General features: G+C 38.1%; 1 protein-coding gene across 1 annotated transcript; it reads left to right on the forward strand.

Annotated features, from left to right (window-relative positions):
• The first annotated feature begins 15897 nt into the window (after positions 1-15897).
• Positions 15898-16872, forward strand: LOC146001407 (uncharacterized). The gene has a single exon (XM_083138723.1). It carries the CDS (start codon positions 15898-15900, stop codon positions 16870-16872), a length of 975 nt encoding a protein of 324 aa, XP_082994849.1.
• The last annotated feature ends 444 nt before the right edge of the window (positions 16873-17316 follow it).

The following is a 17316-nucleotide window of genomic DNA, read 5'->3' on the forward strand; positions in this document are numbered from 1 at the left end:
TGCAATTTATTACAACCCCTGAGGGTGATGTTAAAATTTCAGTAGGGAGAAATATTTATAGAATTAAGCACTCAAACATGGTTTCTGGCACTGTTTATACTGTTTCTGCTGGTGACTGCCTATATATTGAGGTCCCTGGATCTTATGACAAGCTTATACCCTTTTTTATAGAATTAAGAATCAGATACTCTATAATAAATAACTACTAAACAAAATGCCTAATGATATTTTTGGCCATACAAGACATGAAGATCACAGTGATGAGATTCTGATGCTTGATGTCAGAGTCAAGAAATTAAGAAGTGATTTACAAGCTTTACAAACTACACTCAATGCCAGTCTTCAATTAGAAATTACAAATTTGCAATCACAATGCATGGACCCTCTTCTTAAAATTGATTCTGAACTCAAATTGCTGCTTCAGAAATATACTGACCTGGCCACATTGGATAATTTTCAAAGTTTAGAAGAAGCTGTAGCAGCTCTTCAAGCCAAATTTAAGACCCAGGCCACCAACTCTGAGCAATTGAAACAACAATTGGAAGAGCAGATAAATAATGTCCAGACACAACTCCAAACAATTGTCAAAAGCATAAAATCACAAGAAGATTTTGATCTAGTGATTTCCACTCTAAAAGAACAGATTCAATCACTCCAAATACCTAATCTGGGCCCTCTGAACAATGCCATAGCCGAGGTTAAAGAAACAATTGAGACACTTGAAAATTTTATGAACAACTTGCCATCTTCTGATGCTTTGAATGCAATAACTCGGAGTGTAGCAAATATTAAGCTGCAACTTGAAACATATGAAGATTTTGGAAAAATTCAAAGTTCCATAACCCATCTTGAAGGTACAATAGCAGCAGTGCAAAGTGATTTGGCAAATGTACTAGAATCCAGATTGCCTGGGATTGTAGATACCCTTGTCAGTGTCCAGCAACAAATCACAAAGCTTGAAAACCTCAACACTGAATCTGAACTGTCTCATTTTCATCACTTGATAGATGATATCCAAACAAAACTTGAAATTTTACAACAATCCACACCCTCTCAGGCAGATATAGCCCTGCTCCAAAATGCTATGCAAAATGTGGCTGATGCTTCTGAATTAAACAATGTGAAATTGGCACTTGAATTTTTGCAAAATACAGTATCAAATCTGCCTACATCACAGGAACTTAAAAATATTAAGAGGGCAGTGAATAGGATATTGAAATCAGAAGATATCAAGAATATCCAGGCAGAGATCAAACATCTCACTCAGACAGTTGCCACTCTACCAACCAATCAACATATTAATGAACTGCATGCCCTGTTTGAGGATATCAGAAGACAGGTCCATGATCTTACAGCTCAAAATTCAAAATTGGCAATTGTTGAAAATTTGCAACAAATTGTAGCTAATATCAAGCAACAGCTAGGGACCATGGAATCTAATCAAGCAAATGCTCTGTCTGTTTTTGCCACGCAGCTACAAGAAATTGTGCAGCAATACAAAAAACTTGTTGTGGACATAAAAATAAAGCCAGGCCATGATGATGTTGTTAGGACCATCAATGAGCATCTTGAATCTGTAACAAGCAGATTGCTCACAGCAGAAAAAGAAATAACAGGCATAATTGAAAATCCTAAACATACAGTAATTCTTGAATTGTACAGCATCCCCAACAAAGAATATGATTCACCATTTACACCAGGTGGCAAAATATATATGCTGTCCCCTGCACAATTTTATTACCAATTTTTTGTTGGGGGCACATTGAGACCAATCAAGATCAAATATTGGCTTCAGCCACAGGCACACCACTACCCCACCTTATCAATAACAAATGCTGATAACAAAGTAAAAATCACCAGTGTGGAATTGGAGGATTTTACAGATCCCAATACATTAGAAACAGCCTATACTGAAGATGATGGCTCTTTGGAATTTAAAATACAAATAGGGGACAAATTATATTTAGAAAATCATGTAGTATCAGCTGCTGAACACCCCATAGTTGCAATATTCTTGTTTACATATTATGTCTAGAAAAATTATTGTTGATGAATTACACAGACAGGCCCGACATAATTTTAAGAGACTCCCAGTAATCACAAAGGGCATAGATGATTTATGGCAAAGCGACTTGATTGAAATGTCAAGTGGGCAGTTGAAAAACTTAGACAAAATCAACAAGGGCTACAAGTATCTACTCACTGTAATAGACACATTTTCAAAATTTGCCTGGGCTGTGCCACTCAAATCCAAGACTGGAAAATGTGTTACAGAAGCTTTTAGGACAATCATTAATCAGAGTGGAAGATCCCCGCGCTATTTGCAAACAGATAATGGCAAAGAATTTTATAATTCAGTGTTTCAACAATTTATTAAAAGCCAGGCAATACAACATTATTCGAGTTACAGTGATCTCAAAGCCTCAATTGTAGAGAGATTCAACAGAACCTTAAAAAATCTTATGTATAAACAATTTACATTGCAGGGTAATTATAAATGGATTAATATTCTTCCAGAACTTCTACATAAATATAACAACTCGGTCCATTCCACAATCAACATGAAACCCTCTGAAGTAACTTCATCTGATGAGCAAAAATTGATCAGCACTGTTTATTATCCTATATACCAGCCAACAACAAGAAAGGCCAAATACAGGGTGGGTGATCAAGTAAGAATTAGCAAATATAAGCACTTATTCAAGAGAGGCTTTACAAGAAACTGGAGCACTGAATTATTTACAGTGGTTCAAATTAAACCTGGAACCCTTAACACACATATAATAAAGGATCACCGAGGAGAAATTCTCAAAGGCAGGTTCTATGAACAAGAGCTCAGCAAAACTAAACAGCCTGACACATATCTCATAGAAAAAATCATCCGCAGAAAAGGCAACAAATTATTTGTCAAATGGCTAGGACTCCCAGAACACAGCTGGATCGATGCAAACAAAATAATAATATGAGCACCTGGGATGTTATAAAAAGGCTGCCAGAACCTGAACAACAGAATAAGAGAAATGGCAAATTGCTACCTGATAATATTAGGTGTCTTATTGTTGGGCCATCTGCTTGTGGTAAAACTACACTAATGGTTGATAATTTTTTATTGGCACCCAACTGGTTAGACTGGAAAAACAGGCACTTGTATATTTTTTCTAAGAGCTTGGAACAATTAAAATATCAGCAGCTGATGAAGCTATATGATGGATTGGATATTGCCACTTTTGAACCAGATGTTAAGCCACTTCATGAATGTCTCGATAATTCTGTTGTTGTGTTTGATGACATTATATTGGATAATCAAAACAAGGTTAGAAATTTTTTTACACAGGGCCGGCACAAAAACATTGATTGCTTCTACCTGGCACAGACTTTTTCAAAAATACCCAAGCAGCTGATCCGAGACAATAGCAATTTTATATGTGTGTTTCATCAGGATCATACCAACCTCAAACACATACATGATGAATATGTAGGTGGGGACCTGAGCTACAATGATTTTTCTAAGTTTTGCAGCAGGTGCTGGAACCAGGACAGTTATGGGTTTGTCACAATTGATATGACAAGAACACCCAATAGTGGCAAATACAGAAATAAAATCAACAATTTTCTAGACATTGAAACATAAATAAATAACCATGAAAAGGCCAATAATTGATGATCTTAAATTAAGAGATTATCTTGTAAAAAGATTTAAGGGATGGAAATCAGAGAACCGAGGAATTTATGAAAAACACAAACAAACAGAACAGCCTGTAATTGATGCTATTAATAATTTAGGTAAAAATATCAAAACTGTTACAGAGCAAAATCAAAATTTGCTCACAGAGCTTGTACCTGTAGCTGCAAGGAACATATTAGATTATCCATTCACCCCACTTTCCAGTATTCATACACCTAGTCCTATTGCTCCTAGAAGAATTGAGGCTAGTCAGGATCCTATTGAATTGGGTCTTCTTGCTCAAAAATATTTAACCACACCTAAAGACAACAAAGATGAGGTGTTTGGCTTATATGCTGACACAGAGCTTGATGGCAGCATCATACATAGAATTGGCAATTTCAGAGTAACATTTATGGGAGATGATATAATTGTATATTCAGAATCTCGACTTGGAGAAAAAGGTGCTTTTGTTAAATATGCCGGAACACCTGGATTGTGGGAACTGATGACTAGGAAAAGACCTGGCAGCTATACAGATCAAGATTATGAGGATTACAAAGAAATATTAATAAAATCAGATGCTCTATACCAGAACAATGATCCCACACAAAAAAGAGTCAAGTCGAGCAGTGGGGCAAAATACAATAATTTAATCAAGCCCATATGGTCTCAGATCAAGACTGGCAGTGGAATCAAACAATACAACACCCTGCCCAAAGAATTTGTGTGGGTTGATGATGTCAGGAAACTTGTAGATAGGTTATTGGTGATAGCTGGGGAGGAAAATGCTGGGAACCACAATTTTTACAATGAAAAGGTTGGAATTATGGACATGATAAGCACAAAATTGTCTAATTTTATAGTGAATGACACTAAGGGGATTGGATATCTTATAAAAATTATTAACACTCTACCACCTAAATTTTGGAATATTTCTGAGGGTCGGGGCCTTGTTAATGACATTATAAACAAGCTGCCATTTGAATTACATATTCCAGGCTATCAGTATTGTGGTCCAGGCACAAAACTGGACCATAGATTAAACAGAGGTGATCCTGGTGTTAATCCCCTAGATGCTGCTTGTAGAGACCATGATATTGCATACAACACACATTCTGATCTTGACAAGAGACATGTTGCAGACAAGAAATTAGAAGAGGCTGCATTTGGTAGATTTGTAAGCAAAGATGCTTCTTTGAGTGAAAAAATAGCAGCATTGGGAACCACCATAGCTATGAGCACCAAACAAAAATTGGGGTGGGGGTTGTAAATATGTATATAATAAACCTACAATGAAGGCCAAGGGTGTTATGTATCAAATACCTTATGCAGGTCTCAAAATTCTTAAAACTATTGATAGCCTTTTGACCAAAAAGCAGCGCAAGAAAAAAAATTCTTGTATTGCCAAGGGGCATGGTATGAAATTGTTGCTTAGTACCCCCCAATTAAAAAAATTACAGCAATCAAGAAAAAAATCACATGTGGGGGGATTTATATTTACCATCCCTGCCATCTTAGCTGCTCTCGGGGCTGTTGGGAGCTTGGCTGGGGGATCAGCTGCCATAGCAAAAACAGTAATAGATGCCAAGAAAAATAGGGCAGAATTAGATGAGCAGAAGCGCCATAACCTGGCAATGGAGAAACAGGGCAAAGGTGTTAAAAGAGCCATGAATAAGTTTAAAAAAAACAAGAGCCGCTTACAAACCAAGATATTGAAGCTTTAATCAAGCCACTGGGCATCAAACATTTTAGAGGTGTGTACATGTCTGATTCTTTACCAGAACAACCACTCAACAAAGAGTGTGGCATTGTTAATTTGGATGAGTACAAAAATCAGGGCACTCACTGGATTTGCTATCTTAAATATTTAAAAAATAAGGCATATGTATTTGATTCATTTGGAGGTGTTCCACCTGAAAATTTAATAAAATATCTAAATTCAGCTAATCTTTATTACAATAATGCCCGTGTTCAAAACTTCAAAGATGTTAATTGCGGACATTTGTGTTTATCTGTTCTTAGATATATGTCTCAGATAAATAAACCATCAATTGAAGATTTTCAAAAAGCCTTGTGGTATCTGAAACATCATGGGGGTATTTCATCTCACCAGCCAAAATTCAATATTGAAACTCAAATTACGTGATGACATTGTATATCCCAAAACAATAGCTCTCAGGGCATTTTATGGCATGTACCTAATCCCCAATATTACACACCACAACAACACAATTGCAGTTGGTGATGAAAAAATTGTCATCACTCCAGGGCAGTATAATCTATCCACTCTAAATGCTCAATTACCCAGAGGTATTGTGTTAAGTCAAAATTCTGTCACTCACAGAGTAGAGATTGTATCTGCCACAGAAACAGTGGATCTGGGTACTATAGGAGAGCTGTTAGGATTTGAGAACAACACAAAACTTGAAGCAGGCATCAAACACACTGCTATGAATATACCTAAATTCTTAGCCATAGAGACTCTAAATATTCACTGTAATGTAGCAGAGGGTATGATCACCAAATCAAATGGTATAGGCACTCACAAACAAACAGGCATTATTGCAACATTCAAGCCTAATTCTGAATTTATGGAGCCCATCATCTACAATCCATCCCCAACATTATATTTTCCTGTGTGTCATAATAGAATAGATTATATTGAATTGATGGTCACTAATGAAAAAGAAGAATTAGTTGATTTTGCTGGAGCCACAACAACTGCAATCATAGAGATTAATATTTAAATAAAAATACATACAAGAAAAAAATGGAAAATATTGAGAGTTATGAGCTACAATCATTCCCCCCAAACAGGAGGACATTTGCAAATTTAAATCAACCCAACACAGAAATTGAGGTTGATCTTGATGTAGGGGATGGATTTATACACCCCCACAGAGCAGATCTATACATCAAATTTGATGTTGTAAAGCTCGATGGAACAGATTATCCGGCAAATTCAAATATAAGATTGGTAGATAATTTTGTGCCGCATCTATTCTCTGAAATTGAGATCAGAAAGCATGGTGTTGTTATAAACAGAGTGGATTATCCCGGCATTACCTCCACAGCTTTGGCCACACTAAAATTATCCAAAACCGAGGCTTCATACTACAAAATCGGTGGATTTGAGGCTGGTGATAAGATTATATCCAAGAGCCACACTGTGCTGTTCCCTATGCGCCTGTTGCCAGGATTCTTCTCAGATTACAAAGAAATTATGTGGAAGGGTGGTTTAAGAATTACATTTAGAAGAGCTGCAAATGATAACAATGCTTTGATGAGGTACAGTGCAATAAACCCCACAGGGGAAGCTCTGCCCAATACCCTACCAGATGCAGGCAAATGCATTATTCAGACTATGGAGTTAAGAATCCCTGTTGTTGAGTATGAGGCCAGTTATGCTCTTAAATACAAAGCAGATATAATAAAAAATCCACAGATTCCTCTACAATTTTATACATATCAATGTGTACAGAAGCCCGCAACTGGTACATATTATGAGTTTGATGCTACAAATTCATTCTCCAGCATACAATATGACATGCCTGATTTTGTAGTGGTACTGTTTCAGACTGGGAGACACAATAATCAGGAAAAAAATTCAAGTAAATTTGATAACTGCAACATCAAGAACATATATCTTAAAAACGGCAGAAATGAGGTTTTTCCTAGAGAAAATTACAATTTAGACATGTCCAAGGATGATTTCCTCAAATTATATGAGGCATTTACATCATTCAAAAGGGTCACAACTGGCAATACTGACATGTATTACACACCAGATGAATTCAAAGCACAGAGACCCATGTTTGTAATCAATGCTTCAAAAAGAAAACAAGTTGTGGTGAATGACAGGACAAATATTAAAATTATCTGTGAATTCCATGAGGCATTACCTGATGACACTATATGTAGTGTTATTCTCATAGGAGAAAAATCATATGTTTATGATGTAAGAAATGAGAGAGTCACGGAGCAATTCTAGAGGGGCTCTGCATATTGCATTGTTTTAATATACAATTTGAACCTAGTATCAAATTGAACTTAGACCGGAAGTAAATATGTGTGTGTGGGTGGGTGTGGGTGTGTATATGGGTGTATCTTGGCCTAGTTTTAAGTGTGGGCAAAAAAAATATCAAGAGGGGCATATTTTTGACAAGTTTATGGACAACAATCTCACAGAAGTGCCTTTTATAAGTGTAAGCAAATCAATCTGAGGGGGCTCTTCCTTTCCGAGAAATTCCCGAGGGCATTTTTTACAAAAATCTTGGATTAGAGGAGGTTCCACACTTGAGCAAAAAGCTCATATGGGCATGTTGAGCTAGTTTTAAGTATAGCCAAACCTGCTTGGGGGGGGCTCTTCCTTTCCTGAGTTTATAATAGCATTAATCCCACTACTCTCCAAGATTGTATTGAGGCATCCTTTTAATGATTAGTAACATAATTGAAAATGCGCTACTTTTAAAAGGGGGCAAAGTACATGTGAAAAAATGTATTTTGGAAATTCCATATTACTGAAACTTTCTGACCGATGCACTACAAAGAAAGTTGTGTGTTCTCCTTTAGAATTTCCGTCATTTTACAAATCGTAATATAATTTTAACAAAAACGTTGCATGCTAAAGAAGAATTAAAGAGTTTTAAAAAATAATTGATTAATAGACTTAGTATATTTTACTTGGCTTATCTGTCACATATGGCTAATCGCAAAGATGAGGATGCGTGATGATATGATGAAATTGAAGAAAGGAAAGTAGATCCATGCCTGGGCGGGGATTCGAACATGGGGGCCCTTGTCATCGTAAAGCGTTGTGCTAACCACTTCACCACGGAGGTCAGCATTACAAGGAAATAAACAGAAAATTGCATCTATGTTTTAATATGCGAGAAACATTTGCGAGGAGGTTATTGAAGTAACAAATAATTATTACAAGACGTTGTGATGAAAATTATTAATATATCTGAAATGTCGAGAGTTGAAATTGCAGTCTCTAAATTTACTTTTAGGGTTACGCAAACCCTTTACTCAAAATTGCTAGTGTAATTTTATAAGCTATTAAAATTTAAAACTTATTCCTGTTCGAAAAAAGAAACTGCCAAGTCAAATTAATAATTCGTAGAAATACATATATAATTTTCTTTCATGAGGCCAAGAGAGTATTTGGAGGGGACGGTGGCTTGGGAAGGCTATAGCCCCGGATCTCGATCTGCAAAGGAGTTTCCAGTGGGAAAACATTGCTATGAAATAAAATCAGAAGATGGGGCGAAATGATTTTTTTTAAATGGCTCAAGAATACGAAGATATAAATGGACATTTGGCAAGCTTAGTCTAAAACTTACAACTGATATCGTGCGTGTGTGTGGGGGGGGGGGGGGTGGTTACGTGAGGTAACACAGTGGAATATGATTCACAATACTAAAATTAAAATAAATATGTGGGAACAATAGAAATCGAAATATGTTGTAGCTAGTGACGGCGCAATAGTAAAGATGGAGGGGTAAATCATATTTTCCCGGGGCAATCATGTTTATTATTCCGTTACATACGACACAAAAATGCATATTTTGGCTAAAAGAGCATTCATTCATTTATTTATTTTTGTCGTTTTACTGGGGTCAGATAAGAGAGAGAGAGAGAGAGAAATTGTCGAACGAGAATATGGGGGCGTTCCTGCCTCCCCCCTGTAGTGTGGTCACTGCCTATAGCTATGCTGGAGAAGAATGCACCAATTAATACACTATTAAATAAAACAGATACTTTTAAAACTTTTCATCAAATTATTTGTGAACTATGATTTAAATTTAGAGAGAGCACATTTAATTTGGATGAGTTAACTTCTGAAGCCTGATATTTCCGAGCCTTCTTCCGGTGTAACTGCACTGTCCTTTGAGCCCTAGCTGCTGCGTTCAGGTGGCGTAACGAGCAGAATACTAATTAAAACAAATATGTGACAAATATATATAAAAAAAGAAAAGTGAAGTGTTCCCCTGTGCATAGCACCACGCCATGAAGGCGTATAGGGGGTGTGGGGGTAATGCATATATATATACCTAGTCTTACCATAAATACTGTCCCAAAGTTTTAAGTAAATGGACACAAAATGCTGAGAGATATTGTAATAACCTAATAACATTACTGAAATGGATGCATGACAAATCAAAATCACAAATCATTATTCAAAATGGCCACGCTTAGCACGCACACATTCCGTAAGTCTTTGTGGCAACGCATCAATTGAATTACGCAACACATCGACTGGAAAATCAGCAACTGCCTTCAGAAGAGACCGCTTTAAACTTTCAATATTGGGATGTCTCTTCTTGCAAGTCATCTCCTGAAGCTTGGACCACAATTTGTAGTCCAAAGGGTATAGGTCTGGACTTGGAGAAGGCCAATCCGAAGTGGAAATTAAGTCTGGTACATTTGGCTCCAGCCACTGCTGTGTTGTTCGGGCCCCATATGTTGGGGCTGAATCCTGCTAGAAGCTCCAGTTCTGACCATGGAACAGGGTGTTGTTGACATTCTTAACTAGTCTCTCAAGCACTGTCTGCTGGTAACTTTGGCTGATGTTTTTACCCCTTTTTCACAGAAATGGAGCGTGCCCTCATAACAAATGTTCCAGACTTCATTTCCACTTCAGATTGGCCTTCTGCAAGTCCGGACCTATACCCTTTGGACTACAAATTGTGGTCCAAGCTTCAGGAGATGGCTTGGAGGAAGAGACATCCCAATATTGAAAGTTTAAAGCGGTCGGTCTCTTCTCAATGCAGTTGCTCATTTTCCAGTCGATGTGTTGCGTAATTCAATTGATGCGTGGCCACAAAGACTTACGGAATGTGTGCGTGCTAAGCGTGGCCATTTTGAATATTGATTTGTGATTTTGATTTGTCATGCATCCATTTCAGTAATGTTATTAGGATATTACAATATCTCTCAGCATTTTGTGTCAATTTACTTAAAACTTTGGGACAGTATTTATGGTAAGACTAGGTATATATAAACAATGTGTTGAAGCTATTGACGACGCCAAAGAAAAGACAGAAGAGAAACGTGGAGAGTGCAGTGATATTTTACGGGAAGCAGCAGGCACGTATCCAGGGGTTCCTTTCAGGGGGAGGCTGAACACCATTTTTTAAAGGGGTATCACAATTGTATGTTTAAGGCCAGTGGTGGCAATTGGGTTCCAAAATGTGTGGGGGGTGGACAAGGAGACAAGCATTAAGAGGCCATAGTGTGATAGTGTGGAGGCAAAAGAATGGGGAGCAACTATCTCCTAAATCGTCGCCACTGTTTAAGGCTGTCATTTTAATCAGAACGTGAAATCGGGACATTTTCTACCACTCAACTCCTCTGTTTCCATGTATTAACATTGTGTGCCGGAACCATCTCAGTAAGTGTGTTTGTCCATTTCTTCTCATCAGGCATCAAAACATCTATGTACCAGAAGTATTTTTACGAAGGTGTTACACATGCACGGAATGCAAAATCCACTCGACAACGAGAGATTCAAACTGAGTGCTGGGAACTAGACGCAGACAGTTCACGACTATTTCTCTCTCATTCGAGCCTGAACACCACTAATGTGTCTTGTACTCCCATGTTTGCAGCTCTTATAAAAGCCGTTACCCACCAAATTGTTCATATTCAGGCCTAAGCACTCGCAAGTGTTCAAAATTGTCTGTTGAGTGTGTGTCGAATCCAGTAGCCTTAAACAAAAGTATTTTTTTATGCCATGAAATTATCGGACTGCATACACAAAATTTGGTCCTAGCACAACCAAATCGTTACTCAAAACTTTGATTTTTAGTTGATCTGTGCAGCTTATTTCTTTTTTAATAAATCGCTCCAATGCCCAGCCTGATACTGCCGAAATATTCACTTTAGAGAGAGAGACCTTCGATCTCTTTGTCTTTCGACCCGAACTACTCGTAGCACTACTCGAAGTTCCGCTGTCGTCAATGTCTTTAGCTTTGGGACCGTAGTAGTAGACTTCGTTACTTTACGGTATTTAGTCCATTTCATTTTCGAATCACTAGAACTTATAAAGCAAGCAATGGACACTGACTGATCGCTAATCGACTGTATGAATTGTCATACTTACCTCTGAAGTCTCCACCCATTCTGTTGTACACATCAACCGGGAAATTTAAGCCGCGTATTAATATCCTCATTATATTCTAGAACGTTCCGCAGATAAAACGATTCGTAAATATTGCCAGTAGTTCGACTTCTTCTCTTTTTCAAGAACGTTCCCTCTCGTGCTTTCCAGAGATTAAAAAATTACAATGAATCCGAATAACCCTACGTGTGGCACTACCTTTGTTGTGCAGCTTGCAAATGCTGACAAGTCTCTACATAGAGTGCAAGTTCGCTACGACAACACCGAAAGCGTAAGAAACGTTTACGTGCAATATTATCAACAGGAGGGTTATAGAACATTCTCCGTCTAGCCTTGATAAGTATTTCTCTCCTAAAATTATCGTCACATTATTCAAGAAGACAACAACCTAATTTTATCTAGTGTAAACTGAAAAATTTCCTGGTGGCGGGGGGGGGGGGGGGGGCACGAATTACGATCCCCACCTTGGATACGCGCTATAAACAATAACAGGGTTATAGAACATTCTCCGTCTTGCCTCGATAATTATTTATCTCCTTAAATTATCGTCACATTATTGAAGAAGACAAAAACCTAATTTTATCTCGTGTAAACTGAAAAATTTCCTGGGGGAGGGGGCTCGAGTCACCTGATGCCCACCTTATATACGCACTATTAACAATAACAGGGTTATATAACATTCTCCGCCTTGAGAATTATCACCATACGTATTATTCAAGAAGCCAAAAACCTAATTTAATCTAGCGTAAACTGAAAATTTTCTAAGGGAGGGGTTTGAGCCCCCTGATTCCCACCTTGGATATGAGCTTTACCAATAACAGGGTTATGGAATATTCTCCGTCTTGCCTCCATAATTATTTAACTCCTTAAATTAACGTCAAATTATTTTATTTGACACCACAATAAACAAAAAATCTCATTTTATCTAGTGTAAACCGAAAACTTTGGGGGGGAGGGACTCGAGCCCCCCAAGCCCACCCGATTGGATATGTGCCTGGGAAGCAGTCACGTTTATTACACCTTTACATTTATATACAATATTAAAAAGTTCTGCTTTTAGATCTCGCACAATGCCTTTTTCACAAAAATGGACAATACCGCATTTTTTATATCAGTCAAGCTGTGATATTTTAGATTTATTCCATTAGTTTTCTGATAATAGTTTTCACAGCTTTCCATAGCATTTAGGCATGATTTCAGTTGACAAGAACAAAATTATCTTATTTCAAAACATAGAGCAAAAAGAAATCCAACGCGCTTAAGTTAAAACTCCCTTACATTGGAAGCCTGGAGAGAACAACACAGGGGGTTCATTCGTAACACGATTTCTTGAAAACCATTTTACACATTTGAATCAACTTTGTGATAAATTGATTAGAAAGGATGAATCTTAACAGTAAAAGTTGTAACTTTTCCCCTGCTACTATATTTTAGAAGATATTCGTTGTCAAATATCTCAATATTTGCATAAGCAACCAGCCTTTTCCGTGCCGAGTGTTTCGATGATGACGTCATGCATCCACGGACAACTGCGCATACGATCTGCGCCGCCGAACGAGCACCCCCTGCTTTGGGATGGCATGACGACGGGGGTGTAACTCTAATGCCGCGAGCTGTGGTCTTCGTGACGTCGGCGATGTTAGCGACATCTATTGGCAGTGCACCCAAGTTATGCGCATCTCAGTCGCGAAGTATTTCACAGTTCTACGCTAGATGTCACTCCATCGCCAACTAACAGTGAAACCAAACACAATATACATTTGCTGATCCTAGTTACATTGAACGTTTTTAGGACATCTACTTGAAAGTTCTCGCAGGAATATCTCCAGAAGAAGTCTTGAATTTTAAGTTTGTTTTGTGCACAGATAGGCTAGTTCGGACTGGCCCAACAGGTTAAAATGGGATCACACTATTAAATGCTTGAAATTTACAACGATGTGCGGGGTATCTCCAAGGTAGAAATATTTACGCGAAGCATCCCCATCTGTCCTATTTTATAATTTATTATTTGAAAACATAGGAGCATTCAACAACTGAACTCACGGCTCGAGTAAACATTCCCTCATCTAAAAACTTCCAATTCGAACACACTCTCCAGTCTCCACCAGTGTAGAGGAGAGGAGGGTATTATGGAATAGTCGGGAAATATGGAATACCAAGGTTTTGGCTCTATTCGGTGCTGCTATCACGTGAGAATACCATGAACTACTCAAGAAAGACTCCCATGATGCAGTGCAGTGAGAGCTGACCGCTTGTTGTTGTGTTACCACTCGCTACAGAACAAAGTGTGTTTCGTGATTTTCAAGAGTTTTTGCAGGTAAGTTTTCAAACATTTTAACCTACTAGTACACATGTGACTGGAACATTGATGTTAAGCATAATATACACTAAAAGAATTGTAGTTTGTTATACTGTGGTCGTTTTTTAGCTGACAATGTTTTGTCCATCCGTTTAAAGGTTCATTTTCCAAGATGGCGTGTCGGGTATTATAGAATACTAGGTATTTCATAATACCCGACGTAAAGGTATAGTATTCCATATAACCCGACAAAATATACTGAATAAAAATTTAGTTAAAAAATGAGTTTTGCGTATAATATTGATAGCTAAACAATAATTTTTACTACTTACATAAATAGTAATATAGCCTAATTTAAAACCAAAGTACATTTTTTTAAAAGCTAAATCCATTTGAATGAGTTGAGTTTGAGTTGGTGTTTTAAGTCCACTTTATGCACAGTAAGGCTAATCGGGACTGGACCTACAGTTTAAAGTGGGATCCAAACCGCTTGTGCCTCCACCGGGTATCGAACCCGGGACCTGTCACGTACACAAACTGCATTGCTATTCTTTGAAATAAAGGACCATAGATGGCAGCAGGCAAGAGGAACAACGGGTATAAAAGATGCTGCGTAATTCAGTTTGGAAGGTGGATAAGAGATGGCACCACTCAGGAGAACTTATACGATTGTAAATAGAGACAACGGAAAGAGCAGATATGATGAAAGAGTGATTGTATATATTAATACTAATTATGAGGAAATAAATAAATAAATTTAGCATAATAACAGGATATAAATAAGGAGAAAAGGGGAATTATCATTCAGTAATGGCATAAGTGATTAATATACAAAGGTAATGAAGTCGAGTTGTAATTTCGATTTTGTGTCTATTACAGTTCCCACGAACTGAGAGTTTCGTGTGGCTTTTGGTTGTTTCCCTAGGTGTAGCGCCATTTCACGGCAGCACCCAAGCACATTTGGAAGCGCATACACTGTAGCTCCAAGTTGAGGTTAGCGCCGGCTAGGCGGCGATCTTTAACTAACCCCTTTCTCTTTGTTTGTTTGGGAGATCGATTTTCTTAATATTTACGTCAATTTGGATCAACAAAGAAAGGGAAAAAGAAAACTTATTGATTACAAGAAGCCTTACCTTAGCGATTATAAGAAGAAGAAGCCTTATTAATTGCATGAAGAAGGCACCTTAATCATTATAAGAAGAGGATACTATATTAATTATAAGAGGAAGATGCCATATTAATTAAGAGGCTATAAGAAGAAGATGCCAGATTAATTATAAGAAGAAGATGCCATATTAATTAAGATGCCATAAGAAGAAGAGGCCATAAGAAGAAGAGGCCATATAGATCACAAGAAGAAGACGCCTAAAGAAGATTAGAAGAATAATATTGTATAAAAGGATTTACAAAGATATTAATATTTGTATATAATTATTCAAGAATATAGTACGAATTGTACCCTCCGTAGTGGGTTAAATCTGTTGTTTCCTTTCATATATGCTTAGCGTTAGTAACCTTGGTCTGTGCCCAGAGGTATCTCATTGTCTCTCCCCTGTGCTAAGCTGGTAGATGCCCACGCTAGGGACGTGGCAGACCCCTTGATTACAAGACAATGACGCCACCACTACGCCATGGGGAAGGCCCTCATTTGAATGAAAACAAAACACAATTTTTCTGTTATTTGAAAATTAGTCTACAGTCTAGACCTACAAATAATTTGTTTTAAGATGTGTTTTATCTATTTAAACCTACCCCCCCCCCCCTTAGTTGCAAGACTTCTAAATAGTCTGTTGTTTTTTTTCAGATATGCCTAGAAAGAAGGAAGATGAGGGAAAGAAGCGAAAGCTTTGGTGTGAGACGCAGATGGCTAAGGCTATAGAAGCTGTTCGTGAGAAGAAGATGGGGTACCTTAAGGCGTCCAAGGAATTCCAGGTTCCCAGAGCGTCTCTCTTCCGCCTTGTCAACAGTAGGGAGAAAAATGCAAAGGTAGCAGCCTCAACTACTCTTGGCCGTAAGCCAGTTTTTCCTAAACAACTAGAAGACAAGTTACAGACATATTTAGTTGAGATGGAGGCCATGTTCTATGGGCTCACAAAAAGGGATGTCTGCAGTCTTGCCTATCAACTTGCGGTTCGCAATAACATACCCCATCCATTTAAGGACGAAACTGCTGGCAAAGACGCTTTTATGAAAAGGAACCCGAAACTTTCAGTTCGTAAACCCATGGGTACATCTTTTGCCAGGGCCAGGGGATTTAATAAAGAAGAAATAGACAAGTTTTTTGACCTGATCGATGTTGTTTTCAAAAAACACAACTATCCTCCTAACAGGATATTTAATGTAGACGAAACTGGTTTGTCTGTGGTGCAAAGTAAAGTTCCTCATGTAGTAGGCCTAAAAGGAAAGAGACAAATTGGGTCCCTTACTTCAACCGAAAGAGGTTCTCTCGTAACCATCATTCCCTGTATGAGTGCAGGAGGTGACTTTGTCCCGCCTCTTGTGATATTCCCGAGGAAGAACATGAATGAACTTCTTAGAGGTGCTCCACCAGGGACCATCGCATCGTGCCACCCGTCTGGTTGGATACAGACAAACATTTTTACTAAATGGTTTAAACATTTCATAGATGTAACAAAACCCTCAGCTGAGTCACCTGTCCTGCTTCTCCTTGACGGCCACACAACCCACAAGCGTAACATTGACGTAATTAGTTTAGCAAGGGAAAGTCATGTTACGATTGTATGTCTACCTCCCCACTGTTCGCATAAAATCCAACCATAGGATAAAACCTTTATGAGTCCATTAAAGTCTCACTATAGTGAGGAAGTGAGATCTTTTTTAAGGCATAGCTCAAGGCCCTTGAGTATTTTTGATATGATGGAACTGTTTGGCAGGACCTACCTTAAAGTACAACGTGGGGACATAGCAGTAAACGGCTTCAAAGTGACTGGTATTTATCCTGTCAATAGAAATGTTTTCAGCAGTGAAGATTTTATTGCTTCTACACTCACTCCTAGGCCTCAGACTATGACACCCACAACTGACCCTCTTCCATGTTCGTCTACCAGCTCTGATTCACCTCAACCCTGTTCTCCCAAGAGTCCTGATGTGGTTGTCCCTGGTACGTCTAAGTCAACAAATTTTGTCCTACCCATAGAGATATCACCACCACCTCCAAAAAAGCAAAAGTCAAATAGAGGCAGGAAAGCTGGATCTTCTTCTATA

The sequence above is a fragment of the Lepisma saccharinum genome, chromosome 17 (genome assembly GCF_977018435.1).
Source record: "Lepisma saccharinum chromosome 17, izLepSacc3.1, whole genome shotgun sequence".
Lineage (NCBI taxonomy): Eukaryota > Metazoa > Arthropoda > Insecta > Zygentoma > Lepismatidae > Lepisma > Lepisma saccharinum.